At 40.1% G+C, this 12,010-nt stretch overlaps 1 protein-coding gene across 5 annotated transcripts in view; it reads right to left on the bottom strand.

Annotated features, from left to right (window-relative positions):
* CCNF (cyclin F) overlaps nucleotides 1–12,010 on the bottom strand; it is a 145,680-nt gene that overhangs the window by 54,505 nt on the left and 79,165 nt on the right. For all 5 annotated transcript variants that reach the window (XM_085883861.1, XM_085883856.1, XM_085883860.1 and 2 more), the window contains 2 exons: nucleotides 3,490–3,654; nucleotides 3,191–3,314 (listed from right to left, as the gene is read on the bottom strand). In XM_085883861.1, the coding sequence (XP_085739987.1) occupies nucleotides 3,191–3,314; nucleotides 3,490–3,654 (289 nt within the window). The remainder of the gene's footprint in view (nucleotides 1–3,190; nucleotides 3,315–3,489; nucleotides 3,655–12,010) is intronic.

Raw genomic sequence — 12,010 nt, 5'->3', positions numbered from 1 at the left:
GCAGTTAAACAACTTGGTTCGTCTACATGGAAAATGTAGGATGGGCAAATTGACCAAGAGATATCTCTCGGCCTGTCTCCACCATAAAGTCGTTCCTGTATTAATTCAGGAAAGAATTCAACATTCCAGAATGGGATCAAGTCTGTCTGTTGAGTGCATGTTTTTGCAGGATGAACTTGGGAGAACACAACGTCGATCCTCGGGCCTACATCGCGCTTTGCAAACAGAGTGGCGGCTTGCACAGAAGTTTTCGTCCTTCTTTGATATAGTACGTCTGTGGAGATATATCGCAATGATTGATGACTGTGTCGAATTGGCTGCAAGACAGAGAAACGATCAAAACATTGATCGTTTAAAGGTGAAACGTTTTGGTTCCATCATTCGTGATTCTTCAAAGCATGTTCTCAATTTGTCATACGATATCCTATCTGACACCGAGAGGTTTGTTTTCGCTCATGGTTTTGGCATCATTCCAAACAACAACATTAAAAGAGAGGAAGCTTTTGCAGAGTTTGAGTAAACATTATTCCTGTTTCCATTGAAGCAGATCAGGCGATGAAGGATCGACTTTGTGATCTGGCATATGCCTACTGTGGGGCCTGAAACGACCTTTCTGACCTATATTTACAAAGGGAATGCATGACTGCCATGAAGAATTTAAGAAGAACCCCTGAAATCCACATCTGTAAACCTGACAAAGGCTCTGGTGTGGTTATTTTAAACCAGGTGGACTATGTGAACAAAATGTTGGTTATTCTACAGGATCAGGCGAAGTTTCCACAGCTGGGAAGCGTGGATACATATGACCGTACGTCACGCTTGGAGAATGAAATCAGTAAGAGGTTGCTCCAACTGAATAAACATGGTGAACTGTCAAGGGAATATTACAAGAGGATCAAGCCGGTTGGCTCTCTTCGTCTGATAATGTATGGTCTACCGCAGATTCACAAGCAGAATGTTCCACCAAGACCAATTCTGTCCATGGTCGGCTCTGCCCATCATCAGCTGACGAAATGACTGGGAGAGTGACTGCAGCCAGCGCTCGAGTCGGTCTCCAGGTTCGTCATCAAAGCTTCTTTCCATTTTGCTGATGCCATAAGGGAGACGCGTCCTACTGGTTTGGAGAATGTAATGTGTTCTTTTGAAATTGATAGCCTGTTTACAAATGTCCCTTTGACAGAGACCACCGATATATGCACACATTTGCTATATCACATGGAACTTGAGCATCCGCCCATTTCTGAATCTGTCTTCGTCGAATTGATGAACATGGCTTCAAGAGATGTCGAGTTTAGCTTTAATAACATTATGTTCGTCCAAATTGATGAGGTGGCCATGGGCTCTTCTTTGGGCCCAACGTTAGCAAACATTTTTGTTGGCTATCAAGAACTGCAGAAGTTGACCAAGTGGAAAGCTAACTCAATCCCCCATCGTATAATACAGATATGTGGATGACATATTTTGCCTGTTTGAATTTCGTGAAGTCTGTGGCCACTACTTGAATGAATTTAATTCTCTTCATCCTGCCCTCAAGTTCACGACGGAATTGGAATGTTCTAATTGCTTACCCTTTCTGGACGTCCTCGTAGAGAGATCTGCATCTTCATTTACTACGTCCATCTATAGAAAGCCCACTTTCACCAGCCAGTATACTCGGAGACTCTCAGTTCAACGAGATACAACATTGGTTTGATCAATGCATTAATGAGTCGAGCTAAGAGGATATGTTCTAACTCCAAGCTTCATACAGAGATGGACAAGATTGCCGATATCCTGAGTATATCATCAGGAGGCTTATGCACAAATTCCTCACTGCTATAGATGAACGGAAGATGGGTCCTGAAAAGTGCCCAGTCTGCATCAATATTCCTTGGAAAGGGAAAATGTTGCAAAGATATGAGGAACAAATCAAAAGATGTGTCGCAAACACGTATCTGGCTGTTTGTCCAAGAGTGATTTTCACCTCTCGACGTATGATTCCTGCAGCTAAGAAGGATGTTCTGCCTGCCTCAAAACTTAGCAATATTATTTATGAGCTCAAGTGCCGATGTGATGCTCGGTGTGAAGGCAGAACTACCCAGACTCTGACAGACAGAATCAAACAGCACTTTGTCCATCAGGAAAAATACAGTTGGTACACGAATAGAGCCGGTACGCGCTTTTAGGAAGGTTCCAGCATCAATCCCAACATCGTGTGCCTCTGCTATTGGACAGCATTTGATTGAGAAAGCAAACTGTGTTGAACATTAGAATGTGGATGCATTCAAGATATCGAGTAGAGGACGAAGTATAACACATCTCCAAATACTAGAAGCGACATTTATCTATTCCATGGACCCTCTGTTATGTCGGCAAAAAGAGTTTGTCCACTCACTTTGGTTATTTGTGCAAAGAAGAAGAGGAAAACGAACTCGTCTCATGATCACATATTGTGATGAAGAAGATTCAACAGCAGTCTTAGCAACTCTGCCTCAGACTCTGCAACCTCCAATTGGAGAGCTGAACACTGAACAGGCTCCTCCCACCTAGACCATTGCGAGGTGATGACGCATCAGTAGAGAACGTCCATCAGAATGGACTTTATTAAGTGTCTCTTCGAGTGTTCTTCATTACTCACTCACTTTGTGTGAATTTCACCTGAAGAGAGCACAGCAAAAAGCTTTGTGGTTTTCTTTTTATGATAATGTCCTTCATTATCTGTTTATATCTATTTTTATTTTGTCTCTTCACATGATTTTGTTTTTATGATAATGTGTCTGTTTATATCTATATTAAAATAAAAAGGCACTTCATATAGATTATAAATATACAGATTGTAAAATGTTATTGGGTCCTTAAAGGTTAGTGCTGGTGTCATTTCCAGAATTTTCAGTTGTGAAGTGGTTGGTTAATTTATTCGATGATTTATTTACTCTGCTGCCTGAGGATTGTAAACTTTTTGTGAAAAGAAAGTTGATCATTATTGCTTGTTTTGTAATCCACAGGAGGACAGTTTGTAGCTGGGCTGAGAAGCTCAGAGGTGAGTGGGCACACCTCTAGGAGTCAAGGCTATCCTACCAGCCCAGAATTAAACTAATGTTTCACATCAATTTTTCAAAACAGTGTGTCAATATTTGTCTTCAAAACGTTTTCTCAGGTCAATACAAATTACACTCATTGCCAGTTGTAACCATTCACAAGCCAAACATACCATTACTTTGCCTCTTAACATGGACACCACCTCTCCCATCATTCGCACCAAATCTTCATACTTGTACGTGTTGTCTGTGAGCCAGACACCTTCACGAACTGTCACAATGTCTTGGGACAGCATGCTGCTGGGAATGAGCAAAGTGTCAGTGAGAAATCGCAAACAACAAACAACATGCTTGATTGGGATCTAATGTAAGAGTAAGGAAAGTCTCTCGTTACTTGGTCTGCACTGTTGCAGACACCTGTACTTGTGTAAATACAGGAACAACATTAAGATATTGCAAAAAGCTTATTTACCGTGATGTGATGACAAGGCAGGCAATGCCTAGAAGTTGCAGGAGGGAACGAGACACAGCACGTTGAAGGAGGCAGCTGTCCAGGCAACGCACAGATGAGTGCAAGCATGATGACGGCAATTCTTTTGTTGTCACCACTTCAGCCAGCCAGTCCACCAATATATATCTGAACAGGCAACAAAGTGGGGAAAAAGACTTGAGCATAGTGTTGGCATACTGAGAAAAAAAAATGATGCAACCCAAGAACCAATCAGGCCAATATACTTAAGGAGTCATGATGGAGCTTTCACAGAGTTTGTTTGATTATAGTAGTCTCATTCACAAAGTTATGAACAAAGGCTGTTAGATAAACCAGATGGCAATTTCATTGTGGTCACTTATGCAACGTATAATGGTATTTTGACCTTTTTGCGAGGGTAAGTCAATAAGTAAAGTTAATTAGTGAATTACCCACCAAATATGCTTCACCAATGTGGAAGACAGTTTGTTTTTCAACAGAGGCTCTTTGCACATCAATACAGTTCTGCACTGCTTCACAAGATTATGCATACTGTCGCAATACAGTGATGTTGGTTGGTGCTTGATCGATTCTTGCACCGGCACTTGGACTCATTCGTTATGACTGAAGATTGGACCGCAGAGAGCCAACTTCAGTGGGCCAAAATATATGGTGAGGATCTGCTCTGTAATGTGTGCAGGGTAATGGTTAAAACCAAGCTCCTCAAAATACACTTTACTATAGCCCTCGTAGTGTGTGGGTGTGTGTGTTGTCATGTTGCAAGAATGACACCGTGTTGAAAGCTCATGATATTTTGTGCATACTGCCAGCTTCAATTTCGTTCACAGAAGTGCAGAGTATATTGCACTTGTTCCTCTTTCATGGTACAAACTGAAATGGGTGACAGATACAACTTGGTCCCACAATAATATCACTTTCCTGACACTTGGACATGGCTTTACTTTTTACTTTTTTTTGGTGTTTGTGACGATTAGCATTTCTATAATGCTGAACAAAGGTTTCGTCTGTGGTGGTGATATGCGACAGAAATGTATCGATTTCTGCCTTGCATCGCTGGAGCAGATCCTCACATCTTGTGTTCATGATTGAGAATTTTTGGCACCCAGTTTGCAGAGCTACGTGGATTGCGGCATGTACTGCACCATGAGAAGGATGTACGATGACAACAATTTTTGTCTATTGATGCACTCCTAACCTCGGGTACAAGTCCATCAACCCCGGTCACATTGTCCTCTGTGGCAGCCGATACCGTATTTCATTGCACACACTCGTCAGTCCTTTTCAAAACTGTTCAGAGCATCATTCACACACACTTTTTGGTGAAATGGAGTTTGTATCATGTTGTTTACTTATTCGACGAAGAATGTTGCACTGCTGACTTTTTTTTTTCCTGAAGCAAAAACCTGATGACACCTAGCTGATTCAATTTTCAGCCACCTTACCACAGAATTGCAAGCCACACACAGGCACACTTGCCCCTGCCCTATTGCATGTAACAGTTATATTATACACATCCAATATTAGTGACAGCAAAATTCACGTTGACATGCCCTCGTATAAAAATAATAATAATATAATTGTATAACCAACTCTACCATCCATTTACTCTAACAAGTAGACTTTTGTTCAGGTAAATGCATTTTTGTAATGCTCTATGGTTAATGAAAAAGTGAGTACATAAATGAGACCTTCCTGAGAGAAATGAGAAAAGTCGAACCGAGTGCTATTTTTCAGTGGAGATGAAAATGGAACTTGGGGTTATTCATAAATGGCCATTATCAGGTTTTTATTTTTGTCCAATCAAACTCCTCGACATTGTCTATGAAAGTTTTTATGTTGTACATATTCATCAACATTGGTCTGAAGCACGATTTTATAGAGTAAATGGTGAAAGGTTTGCCCGATAAGAGAACAAGAAAACTATCACGTTTTGCTGCACTTCACGTCTTTGGACATCCATGTTCCAGATACCGTAAATTACCGTATACAAGCTAAACTAATTGGGGGGGGAAAAATTATGACCCAAGTTTGTGACCTTTCCCGTGAAAGAAATACAGAGAAGAAAGCAGGATGGCCATTTAGTTTCTTTAAATATTCTTTCTTGCCCATCTGTGGCTTTTAAAAGGATCTTTTGCTTTAAGCATGAGCTTGTAATTTATGCTAAAGCTTTTCAACTGAGGCCCAGCAAGTCCTCATCATGTCTCATCAAAGATAGCACCCAGCTGTTCATCCGAGTCTGGATAGATGAGATAGTTACCGCTCTCTTCGTTTCCCGAGTCACCGTCAGCCAGGACCTTTCATAGAACATCATTCTCCGTCCCGTCAAGGTAGTTGGATATACAGCACTTCAGGAAGGCCCGACGGATGATCACCGATGGCAGCTCCTCCCACACCTTTACGATCCAGGGGCAGATAGTTCAGAGATTGAACTTTCAAATACGTCCTCCTTTGATGGAGGTATTCTCCCCCTCAATCATCCACTCCGCCCAACAACGCTGCAGACCGTTCTTGAACGACTTGTTGACAGCGACATCTAGAGGCTGGAGAAGAGACGTTAAGTCACCCATTATAATCACTAGGTCCGTGGTGCTGTGCCATAATGCAGTCTTCTTCTGCTCCCTCTTGTGGCACCAGTATATGTCCAATGTCCAGAAGGAGCAGAGGAGCACGCTTCTTCATCGGGAAAGTCTACTATCACCCTTTGGATGGACACGCACGATGAAGGCCAGCAGAATCTCCTCTTTGGGGAGAGCCTTCCTCTTATAGACGAGATTCCCTCCGTCGGCGGTGCACACTAATATGACGGTGAACCAGTCTTTTGAGAGTCCGGTAGTGGTGATGCTCACCGTTTTGACACCTTTCACCAACACAGTGGTGCTGCTTCTTATCGAAAATAAGTGGGGTTTGATTGTTGTTCTTGATGAGTCTCAGGGGAAAGCCATGCTACCGGCAAATTCGGATGATTAATTGTTGAAACCTCGTCTTGTCTGAGATGTCGCCGGCAACAAATGGATATCTCGGGGCGATCCATGAACCTGTACGCCTGTAATGTGCTGGCCTTGCAGTCTCCGATGCCTGGCTGCATCAGCAATGCTCCTCACCTTGAGTCTCAGCACACGTGTCAATATTGAGTGCACCTCAGTCTGAAGAACTGAAGAACCCAAGCAATGACACCCTCCTCCAGCTCCAGCCACTTGGCTGTCTTAACCCCGAGTGCCTTCTCTCTTGGGATGTTCTAAAGGGTTGGCTTCGATGCCCGCCAGCACATCATGTTGGATTCATCAAAGCCATACTGGGTCATTCCGTGCCAACTCACCGAAGGGTCCCCAGGTCACCCCCTCAGATTTTGCTGGAAAAATTCTTAAATGTAGATCTATATGGCTCTACCCACCATGCAAAAGATTAGCTTTCAATTCCTCATAGTTTAAAAAAATATCTATCTCAAGAGACCTTTGAAATTTGGCCCTAAAAATGCCAAATGTGAAAAACATTTTTTTCCAACTTAAGTGGCTTATAATTTTATAATGGACTCCTCTAGAAAGCTAGTATTGCAAATATTTACTAATTGGCATCCAAATTTTTCAATTATGGCATCAGATAGCTTCTGGGGTGCATATTTCTCACTCGATAGGAAGCTAAAAATGGCTTTTTGGCCAAAACGAGCTAACATAAGGTGAAACTATAGGAGCCCTCCTGAAAATGTGGAACTTCGAATTTTTTCCTCATAACACAGTGATTATAGGGTCATTATCTATCCATATACATTTTTGCTGGGATAATACAGTTAAGTGAAGAATTATAAAAGTTTTAACATAAGCCCTTGCCTCCGAGGGCTGTAAAATGGACAAATTTTGTCCCCTGGTTTGACCATGTGGCTTGGGGTTTAGGATCTTCATTTTTTTTTCTAAAGATTGCCTCATATAAGATGTCTACTGACCGAATAATTTTATCTAACGTCCATGGCTTCATAGTAAAATAAATTTTGATTTACATGCACGTTTTTTTTTATAATTATTCACTTTTTTCATATTCAGAAGTTTATAAATCTTAAATGGAACTATCCAGGAAATAGTTACTGCAGAATTTTTTAAACTGGTATACAAAATTTCAGATTGTGGCATCAGAATGTCTCGAGAAAGCACATACTCCTAGTTTTAGGAAGCCAAATATGGCAATTTGGCCCACTTGGTACAAAACAAGGTGAACTTGCAGGGGTGCGCATGAGGCTAAATTATGCTTCTTATCAGACATTAGTGATAAGGATGTTATTTATTCATAAATACATGCTCATGATTACTTTCGTAAGTGATTGCAAATTATAAATTAGAACAAATTTGATTAGTTGAGTAGCAGCTTTTTTATTTAAAGATATACAGAGACAATGAAAATTAGTAATTCCTGATCTCCATGAAATCAATTCTTGTGACTTCTTCTCCAAAGCAGCAACTTGTTTTAGCCCAACCTTCCTTGTATAATAGGTCTTGTGACACTCCTGGTCTAATTTGGTTCCAACAGTGCATCTACTTGTCAAACTTGTGCCACTGGGCCCATGTTTTTCTGCATCCATTTCCTTTGCTTCCTCTTCTCCTTTGTTCTCCAGACAGACAGACAAACAGGTTGACTGTGCTGCCCTGAGTGTTGTGACAGACCATTACTCCATCTAGTGGTGTATGTCATAACTAATGACTTCAAATAGAGAACTGTAGGACATGTTTTTTAAAATTAAAACCCAAGCATATGTTTGGATTATCATTACAAGAATTTATTTTTGAATAAAAAAATGCACTTATAATTATTAATTTATGAGAAGAATAATCTAAGTTGTTACATAACCTCAGTTAATGCCCCCTGCATATTCACCATTTTTGGTCAAAGTGGCATTTTCAACTTCCTACAGATCGAAATATATGCATTTATCAGGCATTCTGATAACAGATCCTTAAATTTCATATGCCAATTTATAAATATCTGCAGTATCACTTTGCTAGAGTGTTCAGTTTCAGATTTATAAGCTCATGAATATGAAAAAAGTGAATAATTATTAAAAAAAAAAAAACGTGCATGTAAATAAAAATTTATTTTAATATGAAGCCATGGGCGTTAGATAAAATTATTCAGTCAGGGCTTGTAGCAAGGTATTATGTACACATTTAGGACACGGTGGACCAAAAAATGAAAGTCATTGTATGATTAAGTTTTGCATATAATTTGCTAGCCAACATCATGGGGATTCAGGATCTATTTGGGCAGAGCTTAATTCTTCCTCTTTCTATTGCTCTGACAGGGTCAAAGCTCTGACCAAAGTAACATCTTAGGATTAAAAGTGCAGATTTCTTTAAAACGTTACGTACTTCCTAATGACCTTTGATGTTCTGCATACTGAACACAAACTAGCCTTTGGTATTGATTTTTATATCATAGGGCCATCTTGGTAAACTTATTTTATGGTTATAAAATCAAGCTTATAGCTACCAGTAATTTTGTAGCAGCTTGGTAAATGCAAATTGTTACGTACTTCCTAACATTTTTGATAGCCTGCGTTTGGATAAAAAAAAAACATGCTTTGTAAGCAACTACAGGGGGTCCTCGACTTACGATGGTCTCGACGTACGACGTACGACGTTTCGTGGTTACGACGCATCTCCCATAAATTCTTAAGAAAAAAAACCAAGCGCAAAAACGTCCGAAAATTAGCCACAAAAAGTGATCAATCTTGCTTTGAGTCTAATCTGAACAGTAGAAACTGTTCTCTCTGTGTGTTAACCCAGTCTTCAAGTTCGTCTTCCAGTTCAGGCCATCGGCATTTCCTACCTCTGAAAGCCTTTGTTGACTTTTTGCAGCAAGAAAGTTGGCCCCTCTGTGAGTTTTGAATTCCTCGTGTGGACCTCTTGTTTCTTCATACAGTACTCTTACCAAATCAATATCTCTCGAAATATATTCTGAGGTCACAAACTCATCACTGAAGAAAGCAGGGAAACACACAAACAACCGCGGCGATCAGGGAAGATACTTGGAGTGTGGATTGAACTTTTTCTAGCCGAGCTGTGGTTTACCTCGCTCATTCTACGTTTTTCAAGTTTTGGTTAACAATGCAAGGTAATAAACGTAAATATAAATACCATATAGATAAATATCGACGTCGATCCAAGTAAGAAGAATAACCTCTCTGCAATGAGTCGGGAAAATTAATTGACTTTCTGCAGGAAGAGGACTTTTACATTTTACGAAGAGGAAGATTTTACGGTCGTGCTTTGGCTGGAAGACCACCATCAACGGCGTATCCCAATGAGCCTTATGTTGATTCAGGAGAAGGCTAAAAGATTGTTTGAGGAACGAGGGGCAGAACACACTAAAAGGTGTGTTCCGACTTACGCGGAAAATCGCGTTACGACGCATCGTAGGAACGGAACTCTGTTGTAAGTCGAGGACCCCCTGTATATCCATAGGAGCCATAGCAAAGTATACATTTTCTGAAAGCACAGACACTTGGGCATTATATAACATTAAGATTGTTTATGTTATTAAAACTGGGTTCAATTTCTAAGCTTTCTCCTCATTTAGGACCACAGTGTACACAATACCATGCTACAAGCCTCAGTAGACACATCTTATATGAGGCAATCTTTAGAAAAAAAAATTTAAGGTCCTAAACCCCAAGCCACATGGTCAAACCAGGGGACAAAATTGGTCCATTTCAGAGCCCTCAGAGGCAAGGGCTTAAGGTAAAACTTTTATAATTAATCACCTAACTGTATTATCCCAACAAAAATGTATCTATGGATAGATAATGACCCTATAATCACTGTGTTATGAGGAAAAAATTCTAAGTTGTTCCATATTTTCAGGAGGGCTACGATAGTTTCACCTTATTTTAGATCGTTTTGGCCCAAAAGCAATTTTTAGCTTCGTATAGAGTGAGAAATATGCATCCCAGAGGCTATCTGATGCCATAATTGAAAAATTTGGATGCCAATTAGTAAATATTTGCAATATTAACTTTATTGAGGAGTCCATTATAAAATTATAAGCCCCTGAAGTTGAAAAAAAAAATGCGATTTTCAGATTTGGCATTTTTAGGGCCAAATTTCAAAGGTCTGTTGAGATAGATATTTTTTAAACTATGAGGAATTGAAGCATCTTTTGCATGGTGGGTAGAGCCATATAGATCTACATTTAAGAATTTTTCCAGCAAAATCTGAAGAGTTGACCTTAGTGGGGCAACTTAGCATAACAATTGTGCAATTTGTGAGGAAAGCACCAAAGTTGGCACACTAGTAGCCTATCATATTATGAACAGATTTGGATATTGGGCCATCTCAAAATTTTTGATGGTAGTGGAAAATGGCTGCCACAGCCATCAGCGGCTGAATTTGAGATGGCCCAATATCCAAATCTGTTCATAATATGATAGGCTACTAGTGTGCCAAATTTGGTGCTTTCCTCACAAAATACACAATTGTTATGCTATATTTAGATAAGTTGCCCCACTACCTGGGGAGGTTTTTGAAATTTAGGTGAGTTGGCACGGAATGGCCCTACTTCCTCTCGACATCCTGGTTACCAAACTCTTCTGCATAGTGGCAGTCAGAGAGCTTGAAAGCAACAGTGAAGGGAAGTCGTGACATCTTCATCTTGATAGCTCAAACAGGGTAGAACTTCAAAAAAAAAAAAAAGATACATGCACAGTGTGCACCCAAATTTCAAAAACAGGTGCACAGAAATAATTTTACATGTACCAAATTAGAATGTTAATCACTAAACATTCCGTAGTCAGTAGAATCATATGGCAGATGCAAAATGAAAACCACTTCGGGTTCTGACCATCGTTCCTTGGTTTCATGGTTCAGCAGAGATTCTCCAAGCCCACTAAAACTGAACGTCAAAATTTGCGGGAGTATTTTAAGGCCATCATACGAGGTAAATGTCACTTATTTTGACATGTTGTCATGTATGCAACATCAAGACCGCACCGGCAGGATATTTATAGCAACCAGAAATGCTGGTCAATGTAATGTTTCCATGTTGGTGATTAAATGTGCCGTACCTAACTTTTCCTACAGATCGATACAGATCCTACACGGTACGGCACACATTTTAACGTCATATTAAGTACACATGTATTTTGTAATGAATAATTTTCAACGTGCGATCTTGTTAATAAACCAAAAACAGTACAGTATGTCAGACCTTGTGCAATATTGTAATTTCCTTCCGCAAGGTACGAGTCCAATCAACATTGGTAAAATGGCCAATGAGAATGCCTCGTTCTCTTCAGTGTGAGGGGACTGTAAAATTGCTGAACTAAAAAAAATACAAGCACCACATGGCATAGATAGAGCCTTGCATGATGAGTAATTAGGAGTGGGAATAAAGCATCTGTTGGATTATCAGTGATTACGGACGTTTCCACATCGATCAGTGGTCAATTAGAAAGTAATTTGGTAACAACAAAATTGACGTTTTACTTTACATGCAAACAGCGCACGCGGTTTAGGAAGTTGTA

The sequence above is a fragment of the Eptatretus burgeri genome, chromosome 6 (assembly GCF_056783735.1).
Source record: "Eptatretus burgeri isolate ZD-2024b chromosome 6, Ebu_testis_v1, whole genome shotgun sequence".
Taxonomy (NCBI): domain Eukaryota; kingdom Metazoa; phylum Chordata; class Myxini; order Myxiniformes; family Myxinidae; genus Eptatretus; species Eptatretus burgeri.
This window is presented reverse-complemented; position numbering and strand designations above follow the sequence as displayed.